The sequence below is a fragment of the Nyctereutes procyonoides genome, unplaced genomic scaffold (assembly GCF_905146905.1).
Source record: "Nyctereutes procyonoides isolate TBG_1078 unplaced genomic scaffold, NYPRO_anot_genome, whole genome shotgun sequence".
NCBI classification, from domain to species: Eukaryota; Metazoa; Chordata; class Mammalia; order Carnivora; family Canidae; genus Nyctereutes; species Nyctereutes procyonoides.
This window is the reverse complement of record NW_026575030.1, coordinates 29,689,035-29,711,080: the sequence shown is the minus strand read 5'-3', so window position 1 is coordinate 29,711,080 and position 22,046 is coordinate 29,689,035. Positions and strand designations below refer to the sequence as shown.

The following is a 22,046-nucleotide window of genomic DNA, read 5'->3' as shown; positions in this document are numbered from 1 at the left end:
TACATCTGGATGCCAAGAAAACCCTTGCAGAGTGAGCTTTTCTCTAGCTTGGCTGAAAGTTGTAGCTTAAATGCCAAAGTTTCCTAAGTGCATTAAGATGGAACAGGTCAATAATAGCACAGTGAACAATTGTGTCTTAGTTACACAAGTGTCAAGTAGAAAAATGGTTTAAACCTCCATTGGTTATTTGGTATTAAGTTTCCAGCTTTGAAAATAAATAGCTAAACTGCTTTCAGCATTTATGTAGCAGTTGGAGACTACTGTCCCATACAATACTCTATCTACCGTATTTTATTTTTATTATTACTATTATTATTCAGACGGTTTAAATGACTCAGCTTAATATTTTCTCATCACACTGTTCACAGCTGGGTAAATGCACTCTGCCCTCATTTCCACAAGACCATTTATATTGCTAAAATCATCTCAGTCGCCCTCCTCTCATTGCCTTTGCAACCGTTTCCCAGCTTGTTATCATCTTAGCTCCACCCTGTTATCATCATCTTAGCCCTACCGTGCCCTGCTACTTACTCTCATTCTCTAATTCCATCCTATTGACTTATTCCTTAGATGCTTTCCCATCCCAGCTTTTTGTCCTTATTCCTCTACCATCAGTTTGCTTCATTTTATAATTTATGCCAGGATTTGTCGGCTCTTTTAAGAGTGTAAAGTGAAGTGATATCACTTAAAATGAAAAATTTTTCAATGTTTGACATTCAAAAGTAGGGAAGAACAGGAGCTTTGGTGCTATACTCTTTGTCTTTTGGCTGCTTACATTTGGGGAAGTCAGCAGAGCCTAGCAGCTGACTGGAAGGTTTTAGGAACAGAGCCTTAAAGTTGACCCCGGAAATAAATGCTGTGGCTCTTAGTAAGGTCATCAGGTTCTTATCTGCTAAATGTGTGTGTGTGTGTGTGTGTGTGTGTGTGTGTGTGTGTGTGTGAGATTGGTTAATTCTGCTGGGATGCCATGAGATAAATGAGGCATTAACACTTAACAAGAAAAACTTCTGAATTAAAAGCACTTAAGTGACAAAGGCTAGAGTTGACTACAAGGTGTATATATAAAGGTAATTTATTAACTCAGATGTGATTTTCTTTTATTTTTCAATGGGTATTGTGGATGTTTTGCAAACCTCCTGGAACTCAGCATATTCCACACCTATTCTTGAAACTAAATCAGGTCCCAACGCTCATCCATTTCTTGTTGTAGCTACAGAAAGCCCTTGTAAATACAAGAGTTTGCAGCCAGTCTTTCAAACTACACGTGGGCAGTGTTCCTTAGCTGCTCACACTGTTTTATTATGTGACATCAAGAAGCAGCTGGTTAAGAGGATTGGCCAAGGCTTAACTAGCATCATCAAGTGATATATATATCTAAACCCTGGGCCCCCCAAGATAACAACTTAAATTGGTTGCTAAACAAATTGGGGAGGCTTTCCTTTTAAGGGCTCTCTCTGGTGCTCGGTTGCTTAGGTAATACTTGAAATATAATCAAGTATAGGTTTACAAGTTAATGATCTTTTAAAATTAAAAAGAAAATTTGAAAAGCTCCTACACACTGATGTGGTATGGCTCAGTGTAGATTCCTTTGCATTTTATTATTTTTTTTTTTTTTGTACTCAATTGCTTCAAAATATCTTACCAGTCCACACATTTCTCTAAAGTGGAAGATAGGAGTGTCCTTTAGCATGTGGTAATATTCGTTTGACTCCTAGGGTCAAATGCTGAACATTAGGCTGGAATATTAGGAATCTCAATGTGTCAAAGATAAGCCAAGGATCTAACTAACCTAGTGGACCCATACTGGGGGTGGGGGATGGTTAATGGAAATGGGAGGTGGCAGCTACAGTGCTCTCAGGTGGGAAGGGATGTAACGATATTTAGTCATGGAAAGACTTTACTGAGTGAAAAAAGGAGAAAGAAATTATTACTACTATTATTTTTAAGTATTTTATTTAAATTCAATTTGCCAAAATATAACACCCAGTGCTCATCCCATCAAGTGCCCTCCTCAGTGCCTGTCACCCAGTTACCCCATCCCCCCACACACCTCCCCTTCTGCAACCCTTTGTTTGTTTCCTAGAGTTAGGAGTCTCTCATGGTTTGTCTTCCTCTCTACTTTTTCCCCACTCAGTTCCCCTCCTTTCCCTATAGTCCCTTTTACTATTTTTTATATTCCACATATGAGTGAAACCATATGGTGATTGTAGGAGAAATTAAATGTCTTCTCACTTCCAAACTACAAAAGATGTATCTCCTAACATTTCTCCACATACACAAATCTAGGTGACATATTGATCTAGAGCCTGGATTCTGGAAATTACCCAAATTTAAACCCCAGCAGCTTTACTTAGTGGCTCTAGTTACTTTACCTCTTTGTATAATGGAGAAGTAGGAGTCCCTCCTAGGATTTAGGCAATTAAATGAGATCATGTATGTTAAGTATTTAGCACATGTACAGAGTATCTTGTAAACACTCACTTGATCAGAAGTGACCACTTTAAAATTAACCCTAACTTCTCCTTCCTCCCTATCCATCGCTTTAAAAGTAACTCAACATAAGCATGGAAACAAGATAGGTTTCCTTTGTGAGTGCATTACAGTCATCAGTGTGGAAACACAGAGGCTGCTATGTTACATATGTTAAGGATGGACCTTCTCTTCGCGTCAACAGAAGTCTTCCTTCATGTGGTGACTATTCGGATCCACAGCTGATGAGGACAAAGCTGAATCTTTGCCTGTACTCACTGTACCACTGGATTAATGTGTTCAGAAAAATTATACAATGCAATGTTTTGCCCAGGATGGAGAAAAACTTATAAAGTTGGATATAATATTGCCTGAGGTAGTGCAGATCCTTGATAAACAATGCTAGAACGTGTGGAGAAGGAGACAAATGAGAAAGGAATGCTTCCATTGGCTTAGGAAAATATTACTACAAATACAATGCATTCTTGCACTTTCATTCAATTATTTTGACCCCTTTGGAGATCAATATTTGAGTAGAGAGTGGAGAAGTATATGTATGTATGTGGTGGAGGACAAGATGTATCAGTGACCGCAAACTGACACTGCAAAGACTCAGCACTTGTCACTGTGGTAGACACTAAAAATGTGCTGAAACACCAGTGAAGATGGATAATCGTGGGCTCTTCAGGGGCTCTGGCTCTCTGGTTCTACTTTCCTCCTCTTGCTGGCTGGCAGCAGCTCACCAGCTGCCTTGTCTGCTCTGGACTGGCTGGGTCAGCACAGCACCCCGCTGCCCACACAGTGCTCTCTATCAGAGCGGCTGTAGCCACCCCTCCCAAGCATCTCTCCCCTCCTGACCCTGTTCTGTGGAAAAATACCACTACCAGCATCTTCCTTCTTCCCATTAAACCCATCTACTTTGAGTCCAAGTAATGGGCAATCTGTTCACACAAGTACTTCCTTTTTCCCCCCTTTTCTCTTTCTCTATCTCCTTCCTCCCTCTCCCTCTCTCTTTATCTCTTCCCTTTGTGAAGTAGGGCTTCATACAGCTGTAATCCCATGGATCCAGCTATAATGGCTATAACAAGGACCTCCTAACCCTAAAAAGTCACAGAGGGGTGGGTGTGGTGGAAGTGCCCTTCCTGTTCGGTAATAAGCACAGCTTCCCCCTTAGAATGTCCACACTTGAGCCATGGATCTAAGGAAGAGGGCAATAGTTCTACTACTTTTTTCATCACTATGCTTCCTAACTTTCCTATAAGGTGGGAAATCGTTTCTAAACCCAATGCTGATGTATGTGCAGCCAAATGCCCGGCTGGTGCCTGGGAGGGCTGTCCTGCAGAGGGCAGTGTGGGGGCACAGGGACGTCATGCACCATTAACCACCCCACGGTGCACTTCTCAAGTGTATACAGGTGACTTCTGTGAAGTCATCAGGACCATATGATTATGATCCACTTGCCCAAGTCTGTGATTCTCAGTTTGCAAGCAGAAATTCTATAACATTCTTGGCATTTCTTAATTGTACTGGATCGAGTCCTTTCAGTGGGTTTTTATGAATAGGGGAATGGTATTACAGGGTTTGAGATTACCCGTCATCACCACCAGCAGACTAGCAGTATCTCCATTATCTCTGACCTAGCCCACCCTGCTTTCTTCTCAAGTTTCCTATACTTCCATCCTCCTTCACCTTCCTCTCAGTCTATAGGTGTCATTTTGTTTTATTATTTGAAATATATTAGCACATTTCTTCTTCTGGGTGGGGTACAAAGAAAAGATACTTTAATGCAAATTATAGTTGCTCATTTTCTCTAATCCAACTGTCCTACTTTCTCTACAAAACCTCTTATTGTCCCTATAGAACCTCTTATTAACTGTATGTGGTTTTACTTAACCAGGTTACCTTAGATATGTCAGAGTATCAAATTTAGAGTTGAGGCTATTCCCCCTCCCTCCAGTTATGGAATCCCCTGATGTCAGGTAACTACATTTCTTAATAAGTACCTTCTCAAGTGTGTTGAGATATTGGTGTCTCTAGACGAAGTAAAGAACACTGATGTTTAGTCTTTGGAGACAAGTAAACCGAGATATGAATTTTAAACTTCATATTACAATTCATATGAATTTTAAACTTCAAGCATTTGTATGACTATATCCCATCAAACTATTATAGATTGAAGTCAAGGGGGGTTATGGGTGAAAAGCTGAAGGCCAAATTTAGAATAGTTTGTCGCTGTTGTTTTTTACAAGCAGAGTTGGATCTTGAACAGTCATAAAATGGCTTTAATACTGCATCTCAAGAAACCTCTCACTTAAATCGACTTTTATCCTAAAAAATATATTTCTTGTAGGCTCATCTAAGTCAGATAAAGCAAGATGGAGACATCTCTCCCGGTCATGGTATTTCTAGCTTTTCCCACTGAACCCATGCAGAAAAAACTCCTAGTGGCTTGTTATTCCAAAATAATAATAGTAAAGTTTTTGGACTTTCTCTTTTAACCCAAATGAACTTTCTGGCCCAGCATGTGCTAACTCTTTTGCTTGTTTTACTTATTCTGGTAAACATATTCCTATTCCTAATATTTGCCTATTCTAAATTCCATTTTCCTATTCTGAATTTTGTGATCAGCTGAATGAGACTGATCACTAGAAAACTACATAAAAATAGGGATGGTTAATGAAACCACAGACTTGCTTTCCTATTTGGAATGTATAGGAATTTCATCCATCGTACTTCTGAGGGGTATTTGTGTCTATGTTCAGCTCAGGGCCAGCTAGGCAGGGGGTCAGAGAACCTACAGTAATAGCTGCTGTAGAGCAAGCTCTGAGGTGGGCTCTCCTGCTAACACCAGGAAGCTGAAACAACTGAGTCCTCCTCTGTCCGCCTTAGGATCGTCTCTAGTCCCTGGAAATGTTTCTCTCTTCTACCATTTTATCTCTTCCAAAAATATGTCAGATAACTAATGTTTCCTGCTGTCATATGGAAACCTTTCTGTGACCATTTTTCCTCCTTTAGATTTTATACTATGTTTTAATCATTCATTCTATCCTTTCTCTTCTGTTGTTAAAAATACACTTTCTTTTCCCAGCCTCTCTCTTCTCCCAGTACCTTATCTCATGGAATATTTCTTCCTCAATCACTCTCACCGGGGCCATTTTTAAACTGCTGTCCATTTCCAGGATCTTACATCACCTCTGTTCCTTAAAGAGATTTCTGTTCTCTGAATATTCTTACAGTTAAATCTATCAGGAAAAACAAAACAAAACCAAAAAAAAAAAAAAAAAGAAAGAAAGAAAGAAAGAAAGAAAGAAAGAAAGACAAAAAACAACCCAGCAACAACAAAATCCACAACAAGGCAGTTATTTATCAAAAGTAAGTCAGGAAACAGAGACAGAAATTATTTCATTTGTAAATCTTGCCTTACACATATGGACTGAGGGCCTGTGTTTTTGTTTCAGTGACTGTATTCTTATTTTTGTGTGAGTTCATCTTTCAGAGGTAAGGTAAATGATGAGGTACGGAAATGATTTTTAAGTTCTCTACTGGAGAACTTAGTAATTCTCCTGAGTCCCTGTTTTGGCATACTTACTGAAAAGGACTAGGCTGGCGTTGGTGACTCCCAGATTGTTGGCAGCCACGCAGGTATAGTTGCCATAGTGCTCCTCAGTGACGTTGGTCACCGTCAGGGAGGATTGGCCCTCCGTGCTCTTAATCTCAAGGCCATTAGCACTGTTTATCCTAAGAGTTCAAAAACAGAAGAGTACAAAGGAACATGGATGAAGACTTGGTGTAGCGACCCCTTTTCATCATGGTATTGGAGGGCATGGAAAGGAATGTAGTAGTTAGAGCTTGTGGTTCCATGTTCAACTCCTCGTTTTAACTGTGCAACCCCATATTATCAGAATCAAGGTCCATTGACAAAGGAGACTCAGGAATGGATGAGTTTCATTGAGCTTTGGTTTCTGCTACAGGCAAGAAAGATATGCAAGTGAAAACTACCCATGAAGCCCCTTCCCTCCCTCTTTGCATGTAACCTGAATGCTTTGGGGCTTTGGGTTAAGCACTAAGGCCCCAAAGTACTTGACAAAGAATTTAGAAAACAAAGAGTTTAATTGTATAAACCCACATAATTATAGCAGAGCTTGGTTCTGTCCTGAGGACCACCTAGTGGAACAATGGGGGCACAGTGCATTTGGCACATACCTGGTGTCATCCCGGTACCACTCAAAGTCAGGTGCAGGCACTGCTGAGGCCTCACATTTGAGTGAAGCCTTCCGCCCTGTGGTGGCTTCATTGCTCTTGGATTCTGTGATAGTGGGGGGATCTGTAGAAAAGACAGGCACACGGTTTACATGAGAGTCAGAGTTTCCATGCAAGAATGACTCAGAAAGTATGATCTGATCGAAGAACTGCATGGAAGGAATAGTCTTCAAGCTTCATTTACATGAATTTTGTGATCAGCTGAATGGTACTGATTCATTAGTACCATTAGTACCAATGGTGATCAGCAGAACCATTCAGCTGATCACTAGAAAACTAAATAAAAATAAGAGAAGATTAATGAAACTGTAGACTTGCTTTACTTAAATGGGACACTTCACAGGGTTTTATGGCAATGGAATCTAGGATTTCTTTTTCCTTACTCCAATAGACTGTCAATCATTTCAACCATAGATTATAACAGTCACACAATTTTTTCTTTTCATAAATTAAGTGGTGATACCAAAGGACTTGGGATTTTAAACGTATAATATGAACATTTTTCTTTTTCATCATCATCATCGTCATTATTGTCACAGTTTGAGATGGCAGTAAGAAGTCTGGTGAAAGTAATGAAGTACTAAAGTTCTCCTCCCCTAAGCTCAGCCTGATATTGTTGCAGGAATTCAGAAAAACAAACTGGTGTTAGATGCTTAGCTTTTTTTTTTTTTCCTTCTAAGTGTTCCCTTATTGCTGTGACCCAAGTAAATTGTGCTTCTGTGTGTGAGAGTGCAGTTGAATCTACCCTGCCACACAGAAGCCTTGCTGGTGTGTCAGTTTTCTGCATTCTCTGGCAGTTGTATACTTGATATGCTCTGCTGAGAATTGGGCCTGCAAAACTATAGCAGGCATGAAATGAGCTCAGAAACACATCTGATATTCTAATTTGCCATGATTCTTTCAAATAATCCTACAGAGGGTGGAACAAGTGTTTACAGGTCCATGTGACTGAGGTCGGATTGTAGACTCAAGCTCCTGGCTTGATGATTCTGTATTTGTACAGGTTATGGACCTTCAAGGAGAAAAGAGCTTTTCTATCCAAAGACCATTTGCCTGAAAATGGCAGGTTGGCTCTGTGCACAAGTCAAAAATAGACCCAAACAATCTGTTTCGATTTTGTAGAGAAGAAAGCTTACTTAGGGAAATTAGCAAAGTAAACTAGTACACAAAATTCATTTAAATCTCTGCTCTTCAGCCCTTGGTTCAGGTACTCGTTTTTGATTTTTGTCTTCATATTCAGAACTATTTTCCAAGTTTCCTGCTTATAGAAGACTCTGATCTTCTTAGTTGAAAAGGATGCACAAAGCCATGAGGTTAGTCTGCAGTTTTCTCTCCCATTTCATTTTCACATCAGCTTGGACTCTTTAAATCATTGCCAAAGAGAGGAGGAGTTAAGGCTTGTTTGGATAAGCATCACCGGCCCATGTATAGGCAGGTGTGCCAAAGAGGATGGTGGTTGTGGCTGTTTTGTTTTCGACTTATCTACTCATCTTTGTATAGATACAAAAAAGCCAGATGAATAGAAAAACCCCTGAATTGGAAACTAGGAATCCTGGAATTTAATTTGTTTGGTTATGTGGACCTCTCATCACACAGTTTCTCTTATGGAGCCTTGGTTTTAAAACCTATAATGTGAGGGAACCACAAATGACCTATAGTAATCCTTCCAGCTTTAAAGAAAACAAACCAATTCTAGTCAAAACTGTCCGTCCTTCACAAATGGGCAGTTGGTATCATGGTGACTCACGTGTATGTTCATACCCATAACTCACTTAACACTTAAGTTACTAACTTTCAAAACTATAACTCATTTATCTGTTCCATGAGTTATGAATCAGGGTTAGCAGTCAGAAACAGGAAACCTGAGGTCTGATTCCGACTCTTATCTTAACCAGAACTGTGGCTTGCACAAGTATCTCCACCAGTTTGAGCTTTTTCTCTTAAAAAAAGGAGTTAGCTTAAAATGATCACCAAAGTTCCACTTAAAATTCTTTCATTTTGTGATTCACTATATGTACCATCATAGCACATTAGTAATAATTGGTAATAATTAGGAATAATTAGGAATAATTGGTGGTAGTGGTGTTGGTGAGGGAGATATTTGTATAGAGATGGGGCACTGAATCGAGGTTAAGAGTTTGGATTTAAATAGACAGGAGCTCAAAACCAGGCTCTATCCCTCACTGTCCTTCCTCATTACAGAAAATAGTGCTTTGTCTAGAGTCACATTGCCTCAACTTCCTCATGTATAAAATGCTGGAACCAGAAGCAGGGAGGTCTTCTTTGAGAGTACTGGATGAACCCAAGAGAGCTTGCACGAGGTTTGTGAAAAAGAGGCTGGAAGGGAATGGACAGATTTGAGATTGAGAGATAGGAAGCTTCAGGATTGACATGAATAGATGTGAAGGATGGGGGAGGGAGGGGGGATGTCAAAGGTAACACCCAAGTTTTTGGCTTGGGCATCTAAGTGATGCCCTGAGATGCACACTGAGAATGTAAGAAGAGAAATAGATGACCACAAACAATTATTACTTCCTCATCCTCACTTCATCACTATCGTAGGTTCTGAAGCCGCCAGTGACTCCACAATTTGTAGCATGTTGGCCAGAGAGATAATCTTGCTTGTGATTCTATTGACTTGTTTAGTTTCTCAGTTTATAAAATGAGTTTTAGCCAGTGTTTATGAATCTCTGGAGCCACGTGGTGTGACAACTGTTAATGATGACCACCTTTTTGCTAAACCAACTCTAACCTGGGGCTGATTGCACACTTTCCATCACCTCCACCTCCGGAGCTCATAGCTGTGGTACCTCAATATAATAATGCTACGGTAAATGGCTTCCTGCCCCTTCACTGTGGGACCAGGAATGCAGGCCCCATGGGACAGTTTTGTGGAAGAGTTCTTCCTTACTCTGGATGTTTCCTTCTATATAGTGGGAGCTTAGTCAGTATATCTCCTTGCTCTGAGACCCAGAAAGAATGAATGGTTCTGGCTGAAAAATCTGGGAAGAATAAATGAGGTTTCTTTGGCTCATCTCTGTCCTTGCTTCCTTTTGGGACCAACCTTCTGGCAGGGAACAGGGGTTCTCCTCTGCTTCTCCACACGATAGTCTTATCTGGGCTCTTTTCTTCCCACTTTCAGGTGAGTAGGCCTGCCCCATTCCAGGGCTGCCATGATTGGGGAGATAAATCCTCCACACTAAGTACTACCTCTAACCATCTTGATCTCTAATAATGGGGGCAATTGGGTTTCCCATATACCTCCTTTACTTATTTCTGAATTTGTTGAGAACCTGAATAACTAAGCAGTAAGTTATTTATTAGCTCCTCAGAGATGCAAATATGGGAAAAGTGGCAGTGAATTACGGTTGAACAATTTTAGGTGCATTAATTTTGGGATAGGATGATACTGGTAAATTATAAAGGCCAAACACTTGCTTCTCTCCTTGAAAATCTAGGAAGTTTTTCCTACCAAGGTAAATTCACAGATAGTGATAAATACACAAAGAAGTCATTGTTCCTAATAGTTTTTTAGATGACACAATGGTGTAAGTCTGTTCCTCATGGCTTATTGGAATGAACATTTCAAAATTCATTTATAATGGATCCTGTATAGGTGCGGCTGAGAAAAATTATTACAAATCACATTGCAGCATGCCTAATATACTTAAAATAATAGATGTCCATGCTCAAAAATATCATTATAATAAAAATGTGGCTTAATAAAAATGCTGCACAGAGTTCATTGTTATTCTTTAAGTGACTTTGGAATAGCCTACCATTTTCAAAGGACTCTTTTGGTCTTTATTCTGGGTTCTGAAAATATTAATAAGGGCTTTCTTCTTATATCACCAGTAACAAAAGTCTTTCAATTAGAATGAATAGGATAACAATGACAGTGACCTAACAAACAGAGTATCATTCATTTAGTCATTCTAATTTTTTGGAATAATAATAGAAAAGAACAAAAATCTTAATAAAGGTCTCAATTTGCGGGCATTTACCATGTGTCAGCATTCTACTAGGCTTTAGGTATTCTTTTCATCCAAATAATAACTGTCAAAGGTAGGGCTTATTAACCCTAGTTTATGGATGAGAAGAGAGATCTACAGAGGGATCTACATGGCCAGCATTTGATGGAGTCTAGATTGAACCCATGTTTTAAAGCCCATGCTCTGAAATTCTTTGGGCTTCCATTTGTATGAGTTCTTTTAAAGATAAATGAATTCCTAATAAGGAAAAATACCATTTAGGGGAACATGTTAGTAGCGTAAAAAGTAAATGTTCTATTTCTGCTATTAAAGGGTAACAAGAATGGCACAGCATACAGCGTTCTAGGGGGTATAAACCCGCATTAGAAATCAGGAGTTGTGGGCTCACTTTCTGCCTGTGCCATTTGGGTTGTTACCTCCTAGGGGTCATGTGTTGACCTCTGAGGCCTTCCACCTAAATGGAGATGATGATCCCTGTGACCTATCTCACAGGTTTGACGTATAGATCAAATGAAATCATGTATAAGGGAGCATGTTTAACACCTGAGGTGATTATATTTATTATTATTATTTTTATTTTTACATTTATTATTTTGTTGCTATTATTCACGTAGTGTTTTGGAGGGAAAGAGGCACTGGAGTTAGAACTGGGTTAAAATCCCAACTCTATCTACCACACACAAGTTCTTTGATTTTATGGCCAAAAACGCTTATATTCTCTGAGCTCTGTTTATGTCCTCTCTGCAGGGGGATGATTTGACTATCTTCCAGGGTGAGTGTACAGTGGTGGACCAATCAACATAAAAGGGGCAGAGAATGGAGGCAATAAGAATGGCACTACCTTTAGAGAATTGAGAAACAATAACAGAACTAATTCAAAGTTAACTTTAAAAACAAATCACCATGTCTTAGCAATACTAAATTAAACATACTAAATAATGTCAGTGGTAAAATAAAGACCTCCTTGCTGGGGCAGTTCAGGCCCAATACACCTCCCTCCTTGGTTAGCCACTGCCCATGTGATGATTACAGCGATTCATACAAAATCTCTAGCACAGTCTTGGTACTCTGAAGGAATTCAGAAAATTATAGTTCTTGTTCACATTGCAAAGTTATGGTAGAAGGCTGGCAGTACTCTGGATTTGTATTGAATGTTTCCTCTGAAGGATCCATGAGCATTAGGACATGTCTTTACTGAAATCGTCCCAAATAGAATAAACTAAAGGTTGGCATGGAGAATGCATTGCTGTAGCTATGAATATCGTGAGAAAGTAGCCAGTCTGGTTCCATAATGAGCATTTATTTTCCTAAAGCCTCATCATTAGGTGATTTTTGAATCAAAGCATTGAAGATTTCAGTTAAAATGCATATATATTATCTGGAAACAACAGATGTTTCCAGTCCCAATTGTAGATTCCATGGTAGGTAATCTATGCCTCATAAATGACTATCAAATGTAAGGGCGAGTTTTAGAAATGCCAGTATCCAAGTCCCCCTGCATCTGTGTTGGGTCGGTTAGCTCTGAACATCGATGTGGAGGCAGAGCTGACCTCAAAGGGAGACAAGTAGAGGGAAAAGACGTTACAGCATGGTGGTGTGAACTAGCTAGAAACATAGTTGTGGGAAGTAGGAATATTAGCTGGTTAATGGGGTGGAGGGAAGACTTGATAGGTGGGGGCAGTTTTGGAGAAAAAATTCTGCAGAAATAGGAAAAGAGTTCAGCATAAGAAGGATTCAAATAAACTTAACAGTCTGCATTTATTGAACACTGACTATGCACTAGATATTATCCTCGGGATACTGGGCACTAGGATGAGGTAAACCCTTAAGCGGCTAGTTTTAAAGTACTGTGAGAACTGAAATAGAGGGACTCTGTAAAAAAAAAAAAAAGAGAGAGAGAGACAGTTGTCCTTAGGGATTGTATCTGGAAGCAATTAGCTGTATTGTAAGATACAAGAAACCAGAAGTCCTATTTATTGTACAAGCAATAAGCTTATTTAGTTGAAGAGATTTCAGGTCAATAATTTAGCTTCTGTAAACTCCAGGACCTCTTACTACATAGAAAATAGATTTTGCTCGTCAAATGGCTGTATGCAATGCTATAAACCAACTGTGGAGAAGGATTATCCAAGAGAAGAAAAAAGGAGAGACCGTAGAATCCAGCTTAAGAAGTAAACAGGAGAAACTGTTGTGTCTCCATCTTTTATTTACTGCTCTAGCTTCTCAATGTCCTGCAACAAATATCTGTTGGCAACTGAGTAAATGAATCAATGAAATGCTCGTAGGAGAAAATTACCAGCATTGGGGTTTTTTTTCCCCCCAGTGGTACTCAGGGTCTGTTTCATTACAGTAAGTTATTTAGCCATTATTTATCTTAGCCACCCTGATCGTCTGAACTAATTCCAAACCCTGTGATTGGAAAAGGAAGAGGAATCAGTTTAAATAATGGGACACTTTCACAGTGTGTAGGCTTAGATGAAGTGATGAAGTAATACTGGATATTTCTCAGTAGGAACAAGTTTTGCTAGTCAGAGATTTCACTGTCCGTCTCAGAAACTGCAAGGCTAAAGCAGGGCAACGGGAAATGGTACAGCCCAGTGTAGACCAGGTCACCTCTAGCAAGTTTCCTCAACTCCCTATGCCTCAGTTTCCAAGTTTTTAAAGTCAAACTAGTGATGCTTATCTCATAAGTTTACTGTGAGAATTAAATGAAAATCCATTAGTCCAGTGCTGCACATAGTAGGTACTAAGGATTGAAAATGCCTTCTTTTTTCTCTTTTATTGAAAGCACGGGCTTTAGAATCAAATGGGCCAGAGTCTGAATCCCTTTTCTTACACTTGCTTCCACATTGGAAAGGCAATTTTCCCTACTTTCCCTGGTTCTGTAATTCAATCTTGGAGACTTTGTCTACTTAATACAACTACATTTAAATAGGACAAATTGTACAACAGTACAACAGGCACAATGGCTAGTTGTTTTAATGTCATATAAACATAGCAGATGAGGTTTTGGTAAAAAGGGTGATTACAAAAGAAATTGATATTAGAACATATTTTCTGATTTGTGACTGATATCATTTGCAAAGTTTGAAGAAATGTCAAGGGGTGGACTTTACCTGTGAGTGCTTTACCTACTCATTCAGCAAACATTCACTGAGCAATTTTTATAAGGTCAGGCCTGGGCTAGGTACTGCTGGTTAGGAAATACCTTCTGTATGTTTAACTAAGCTCATTATAAATCTTCATGTAATTTGTTATTAGGTATCATTTCAGAATCTCAAGGATCTGTCTATATTCTTTTGTATTTCACTCATCAGTAGGAGAAGCTCACATCTTCATAAAAGCCTTTTCTTAAAAATTATCAGTATTTTCTTCTGCTCTAAGTTACACTATGGGGACAGTCAAGAAGGAGCAATGTCAGACTAATTGCGCTAATAATAATAGGGCCCAGGCGGCTGGCTTTGATCTTGGGAACCATCTGCAATGCAGACCACTTTGATGTTTCACACAATGGAAGCATAAATATTTTCTATGTACTCCATGATTGGACCTTCAGAAATCTGATTAAGATGAAGGTCAATTAAGAGAAAATGAAATCTTAACTCTAAAAGTCCGAGAAGAGGTGGAAGATGATGGCATGGCTGTGTGTACATAAAAGAACCTAACTAACCTAATTATAAACTTATATAAACACCCAGAGAAATTGCCTTTCATGTAAAAAAAAGGTCCTAAAGCATTTTATAACATTGAGATCATTAATGTGTCTTTGAAACACACCCAGCACTGAAAAAGAATAGTAATACTGGCATTTCAAAACTCTATTACTAAAAAAAAAAAAAAAAAAAAAAAAAAAAAAAATCGCAGACAGCTACAGGATAAAAGCACTTCAGAGCTCATCAAATGTACCTCTTGCTTCTTGGAAATGATTGCCATCAGTGTCTACGGCAGAGTCCTATGTACTGGATTCTTCTAGGTATGGTGTGAAGGAGATTTCACTATCTGTCTCAGAAACTGCAAGGCTAAAGCAGGGCAGTGGGAAATGGTACAGCCCAGTGTAGACCAGGTCACCTCAAGCAAGTTTCCTCAACTCCCTATGCCTCAGTTTCCAAGTTTTTAAAGTCAAACTAGTGATGCTTATCTCATAAATTTACTGTGAGAATTAAATGAAAATCCATTAGTCCAGTGCTGCACATAGTAGGAACTAAGGATTGAAAATGCCTTCTTTTTTCTCTTTTACTGAAAGCACGGGCTTTAGAATCAAATGGGCCAGAGTCTGAATCCCTTTTCTTACACTTGCTTCCACATTGGAAAGGCAATTTTCCCTACTTGAGCTTCGGTATATCAAACCCTAAAATGAGTCAATTATACATATACCATGACAGAGACTTTATATAGAATCAGTGGTACATAGGTAACTGCATGGAGGGCTTAAGATAATGGAAAATAACTCATCGTGGTCTACAGTATATTTTAAAATATGGGTTAACGTGTTTGTGCATGTGTCTCTGCACATGCATGTATGTGTGTTATATGTGCACATGTAGATATGGGCGTATAGGGCATATATTTGTGTGCAAGGGTGTGCGAGCACTCTAAATGCATAGGAAGAAGGAACTGTCAGGACGTCCCTTTGTCCCTGTCACTTGCCACAATTGTGTGATGTGGGCACTTGAATTTGAATGATGTGAAAAGTCACTCCTAACTGAACAGGATAAACGAATTCTCTTTATTCTTTTGCTGGGTGACACACATCATATGGATCCGCCCCCTCCCCCTGTCTTTTGAACTACATCTAAGGATCCTTTCATCTGGAAGTTCAAAGTATGCCCATTACCTATGCATCTTAGTGAAATCTTCGTTTCTAATGCCCATACTTTGGGACAAATAGATAACCAAACTAATTTATCAGGTATTCCTGGTAGCCACTGGGGACACATGATACCTGACCACAGTGACTTGAATTTGTTCCGAAGGCCAATTAGTTAAATAGCAGAAGCCAGGTTATTCCCTTCTGATAAACAGTGCAAAAGCTAGAAATTCCAGTTTAAGCAGAAATGAATTGTCTCCTTTTCCAAAGTGGTATGACCTTGTTCTTCACAAAGACCAGAATAGTGATTGCTAGAAATGCTAGTGCTGTTCGGTCATATTTTCTTAATTCTGTAGTCTTAGTAAAAGACAGACTGTATTGTTAAATGCATTATGGGTTATATTTAGAGTTGGTAGAGTTGATTTATCTAATCCAAAGGCCAAGGCCTGCCCTTGGATGTGTCCAATGTATAAATGTGCATCCCTGACCAGAGGAGCATCTGCTTGAAATGCAATGTTCTTTTGCTAATGGGATCTTTAGAGCTTGCTCGTGGTGGAGGTGGGCCCTGGGCACACAGCACCCGCTGGCTTTTGCCATACTCACAGTTCACAGTGACCTTCACTTGTCTGACATCCGCCGAGGAGACTTCATTGGCAGCTTTGCACTCATATTTGCCTGACTGCTCCCTGGTGATGCCAAGGATCTCTAGATATTCTTCTTCTCCTTCAAATTCTCTCCCTGAAAAACAGAAATTTGCATGATTGTTTTTTAGGTTTAAAATATGCAGCAGAGCACTTATGCTTTCAGTAAATGCAAATGGCTTTTTAATAATTTGACCATGTATTTGTCTGAGGTCAGTTCCCACAGAAGCAGACCCCATGACAAAAAGTCACATGAAAGTGATCATGGGGGCAGCCCCGGTAGTGCAGCGGTTTAGCGCCGCCTGCGGCCCAGGGTGTGATCCTGAGGACTTGGGATCGAGTCCCATGTCGGGCTCCCTGTGTGGAGCCTGTTTCTCCCTCTGCCTGTGTCTCTGCCTCTCTCTGTGTGTGTCTCTATGAATAAATAAATAAAATCTTTAAAAAAAAAGTGATCATGGAAGGAGAGTTCTCAGGAAAAACCAGTATGGCAGTGGGAAAATGGGACCTGGAAGAGAAAGAAGCCAAGAGAGGGTGCTGGTCACATCCCACAGAGGGTAATATGGTTTAATTCGTCAGGGAGCTGTGGGGAAAGCACAGGTCCCACTTAAAGTTGTCCTAACAGTCAAGAAACTGCAGTATTTAGGCATCTGTACCCACCAGTCATTGGTGAAGGGCTGAGGACAGAGTGGGAATTGGGCATACGGTTGTATGAGGGGCTACTGTCAGAGGGGCTACTGTCTAAGCACTGTTGCCATCAATTACACGTTGTGGCCAAACACACTTCCAACCAGAGTTGTTATTATGACATGAGGTTTCCTTATGAGAAACTGTCACTCTTCTCCCTCAAATTATGTGGAATTCTGTTTACAAAGGTCATGTTCAAAACCCCGTCTTGTAGTTATGGTTTCCTTGCTCGGTGTCAAACCACTTCATCATTGAGGTTTTCAGACTACAGACCAGGTCCGTGAGAATGTGCTGCTGATGCTGTGCTTTGTGACAGATGGTGTCACGTGGGGGTGGGTGGTAGGGAGCTCAATACCATCGGCTTAGTCAGTTAGGATTAGGGGTCCGGAGGTCCTTTTTGGAAAGTTCCACAAAGTTGGATGTGTCCATTTGGTAATGAAATTTCAAGCAAAGCAGACTTGTTTAATTCTCCTCCTGTGAAGTATAACTGATTAAATGACTTTCTTCCTGGAAAGGAGTGGGGGCAGGGAGAGAAGGAACAGGAAGTGGAAGGGGAGGAAAAGGAACGGAAGGAAAAGAAGCTGAGATGGACAGGGGATTGAGCAGGGGAGTTGCTTGGCCAGAAAGGCGTATGGACTTGAACTCCAGCTAAATTGAACCCTCTTTATCCCAAATTACTAAACCTAATTTCTGTTGGGTTAGGATAAAGCAGCTGAGGAGGGTGCAAAAGGACACAGTCCTGCCCCGTGAAGAAATCTTGCTCTTGGTCATCCCACACTAAATGATACCAATTAATAGCTTTGCTCAAATGCCACAAGCTGTTTTCCTTTTCTGGAAATTCCCTAATGGCCAAATCAACATAACAGACAGCTACCATAGAGACACATTCACTGTCTAAATATGTCAGCCAAGCCTGTTAACTTGGCTCCCAATAGAACACGGGGCCTGTTTGATAACATCCTGTAACACAACTGTCAGGACTATTCCAAGCTTCAAGTGTTTGTCAATTGTCACTATCACCAGTGTTGAGGAAACTATGCAATCCCAACAAGAAAAGGCAGTAGTTTTATAGAATCATCTGGTTCTGGAGCCCTGCACTTTAACTAGCACATGTTTCTACTGGAAATGCTGTAGAGTTAGTCTATTAAGTAAATAGCTGCATATCATCTATAAAAGATTAATTTTCCCCCCTATTTGTGTTTTCCCCTTTTTTCTTCTTCACATTCAGGAAAGCAGACAGACCTGACTTCACATGCCACAGAAGTAGATAAGAAAGAAAGTGGTAGGAAAGAAAACAGAAACTTTTGGAGGGGTAAGAGTCCACAGTATTGGATGAACTGGGAAGAATTTAAGCTTGGAGGAAAAAAATTCTTTCCTACATACTTGCAACTGTGGACTGAGAGTCATGACAACTAATTGATGCTAAAATCTTGTAGCCAAATATAAATACCCTGAAGACAAATGGCAATGTTGACAACTGCAGGCCAAAATAGGTGTAAACTCATTAAAAAATCTAGAATACAGAGGTGGAATTGACAGACAGCATTACGGAATTTGAGAATGATGGATTGTAGTAAAAGAAGAGTTCGGGACGCCAGGCTGGTTCAGTCAGTGAAGTGTCTGACTCTTGGTTTCAGCTTAGGTCACCATCTCAGGGTCGTGAGATGGAGCTCTACAGTGGGCTCCACACTGAGCACCCCTCTGCCCCTTCTCTTGTTTGTGCACTCTCTCTCTAAAATCAATCAATCAATCTTAAAAAAAAAGAAAGAAGGGTTCAAATGATTTCTTTTTTTTTTTTTTTTAAATTTTTATTTATTTACGATAGTCACACAGAGACAGAGCTAGAGAGAGAGGCAGAGACATAGGCAGAGGGAGAAGCAGGCTCCATGCACCGGGAGCCCGACGTGGGATTCGATCCCGGGTCTCCAGGATCGCGCCCTGGGCCAAAGGCAGGCGCCAAACCGCTGCGCCACCCAGGGATCCCAAGGGTTCAAATGATTTCTGAACAGTTTAGGATTTCTGCTATGCTGGGCTCCCACATCCCTCAACCTCATTCCTGGGTAGGTATGAGCTGCCAGTGAAAGAGAGAACAGGTGCAGTCTTCTTAGAGACAGCCAACAACACTGAATTCTTTTTGATTCCCATGAAATACCTGAAATGGTGGGTAGTGAATTCCTACCTTGCATTTTGAATTTTTAAAAGATATAAACCTGTTCTAGGAGAGGGAAAGGCGACTTTTAGCGTACCAACTAAGGCCCTACCAGTTTGGAAAAGATAGCACCTATGAGGGTAAGATGAACTAGAGAAAATAAAGTGGTATTTACTGGGTTTTTGGACCTGGGATTCTTACACAATAATGTAGGTATTAATAATCCCACTTTTTTCTGGTAAGCAGATAATAAAACAGAGCCTCATGGGATGAGTTTTCAATCCCACATGTCCAGGAAGAATTTACCCCAATACCACTGAAGATGAAGGGGAGTTTCTCTTACATGCCCCATCCTGTAAGGCAGGAAAATCATTTTGCTTCTCCCATGGCGGCTCTCCTCCTCTCTGATGGCTGCCTTGATCCCCAGCACATGTGTATGGAGCTGTTTCACTGGAGTGGGCAGTCTCAGTGTACAAACCAAATACAGATGACAGAAGCTAGATGGTCTTCCTCTATCCAACAAGCTTGAAAAGAATTTAAAATATTAAACAACACCTCTGGGTCCTTCTTGTCATTCTTCCTTTGCCCCCTGGATCCTTCAGTTGAAATTCTTATACTTCCTGGTGCTTATTATTATTATTATTATTATAGTTATTATTAAGAGAGCAGAAAAAAGCAGGGGGAGGGGGGAGGGAGAGGGAGAGAGATAATCAAAAGCAAGTGCCAAACCAGCATAGAACCTGACTGGGGGCTGTATCCCGTGACCCTGAAATCATGACCGGAACCGAAATCAAGAGTCCCATGCTTAATTGACTGAGCCATCCAGGTGCCCCCATGGCACCTCTTGCTATTTCTTACACCCATAGGAGACTTTACCCACAGCACATTATCTGTCCTACTTCACTTGAGCATTTCTTATTAATCCGCAGTGATCTGAGAGGAAATGGGAGATTTTCTGTTGCACAGGATTTGGCACAGATTAGTTTGTTGAGTTAGCTGAACTGAATTAAGAAACACAAGTAGATGGGACGCCTGGGGGGCTCAGTGGTTGAGCGTCTGCCTTTGGTTGGGTCGTGATCCCGGGGTCCTGGGATCGAGTTCTGCATCATGCTCCCCGTGGGGAGACTGCTTCTCCCTCTGTGTCTCTCATGAATAAATAAATAAAAAAAAATCTTGAAAAAAAGAGAAAGAAACACAAGTAGAAACTAGAGCCAGATTCAATACATCATAAAGCTTAAGAGAACGAAGTATTGAAGGATGGCTCAGTAATTCTCTATGAGAAGCTGGTGTATCAATCCCCTCCTTTTGATGATCCTCACAGAATGCATTTTCATTGGGGTAGAAAGGGTAGACTGAGTCCTACGCTGCTGAAAAGCTGGACAGAGCCTCTCTGGCTGTGTCCTGAGGATGCATTTGCTATGCGGGGGTTATGGTTTCAAAAAAAGGTGTGGCCACACCAACACAGCCCCCAGGTAGAAACAGTCACCATGACACAGCTTTTATCAGATCAAGCGCAGTTTTCTGTTCAAAGCATGCAGTACATGTTGTTAACCTTGAATCAGAATTCTAAAATGCGCTCAGATTCTCTTGCTTTTCTTCCTTTGCTCCAGTATATCTGTCCCCCTCAGGGCATCTTTCCCCTCCACCCTTTCAGTTCACTCTGACTGGCTGCTCTCAACCCAAGGGTCCTGTCACCGGTTCCCTATACCCTCACAACCTTAAGAAGGCTCTCAGGCCAGAGTGTAATACTTAGCCTTTGTCAAGTTCTCCGGAGGAATAAAGCCCTCTGGCTACAATGTGGGCCTTTCTCTTGTTCCTATTATTTTCTGCCCTAGTATAAATGTTTACTTGAAATGCAAATTTCAATATTTTGGTATTTTAAACATCTCAACCTATTTCCACAAGCCTGCTCATGTCGCCGAGTGTTATATTTATTCTGGGATCTGGTGTTTAGTTTAAATCTCCCTTTGCTTAATGTGCTTTTGTGTCTCCTGGCAATATTCAGCTACGAGGCTAAATAACTTCTCGTCCTCCTCAGTGGATGCACCTTTCAGACTCTTGCACATAATTAGCATATCCCCTCGTAGTCACTGTTTACTCAAATTGCACATATTAGTTCTTTTAATATTTCTTCATAAGTCAGAAGGAACGGCCTAGAGCTAACGGCAAGAGGAAAGTGATCTCTTCGTGTTCCCTAATGTAGAGGCAAATCAGGCAGGAATAACGCCAATTAAAGTATGCCAGGTGCCACAGTCTTAGCAGCTTCAGAATACTGTGCTTTGGTGAAACTGGAGGAATTCACATCCAAAATGTTGATTTATTTAGATTTCCAAGGTCAACCAGGCATTTGGAAGCAAGCAGCCATTTGAAATTAAATACATTTCTGTGGCACTGCTCTCTTTTTCTCCCTTTCCCTCCTTCTCTCTCTCTCCCCCATTTCCATCCTTCACTTTCCCCCACACACATGCATATAGACAAATAGCTATTTACCTACATATAACTATTTACTTGAACTTTCAGGAAGCAACATACAAACTCACTAACACCCAAATATTTGCTTACTAAATAGAATAGGCTTATTCTTGCAAATTCCCCAGAGATGACAAGTGCCCTATTTGAAATTAAAAAAAAAAAAAGACTACTATCCTAATTATCACTATGATATCTTTCTTTCTATGAGATATAAGAAATAAAATTTAGAAGTCTTGTTAAAATTTGAGTGTTTTCTGACTTTAAATATGTAGGATTCCAAGGATTCATACATGTTAGGAAATGGAGAAATCATTTTTTTCTCCATTCTCCTCTAAGAAGAGTCTCAGTATAGTATCTCGGTAGATCATTTTTTCACAGAAAGGAAAATGGGTTTGAAATGGGATTGATGTTCTCTTTGCTCTACTAAATTTGAATATTTACAAATGGCTGTAAACACATTAGCTTCAACACAAACACACATACAGATTAATGAAAAGCAAAGAAGTAGAACTTTTCTTGCAAGGTATGTACGTGTGCTCGTATGCATGTGTTTGTGTGAGCCTGTGGTTAGA

General features: G+C 40.2%; 1 protein-coding gene across 2 annotated transcripts in view; it reads right to left on the bottom strand.

Annotated features, from left to right (window-relative positions):
- The window catches only part of LSAMP (limbic system associated membrane protein), a 637,373-nt gene that overhangs the window by 34,092 nt on the left and 581,235 nt on the right, over positions 1 to 22,046 (bottom strand). For both annotated transcript variants that reach the window (XM_055316365.1, XM_055316366.1), the window contains exons 4-6: positions 16,132 to 16,266; positions 6,673 to 6,793; positions 6,059 to 6,207 (exon numbers count right to left, since the gene is read on the bottom strand). In XM_055316365.1, coding sequence (XP_055172340.1) covers positions 6,059 to 6,207; positions 6,673 to 6,793; positions 16,132 to 16,266 — 405 coding nt within the window. The remainder of the gene's footprint in view (positions 1 to 6,058; positions 6,208 to 6,672; positions 6,794 to 16,131; positions 16,267 to 22,046) is intronic.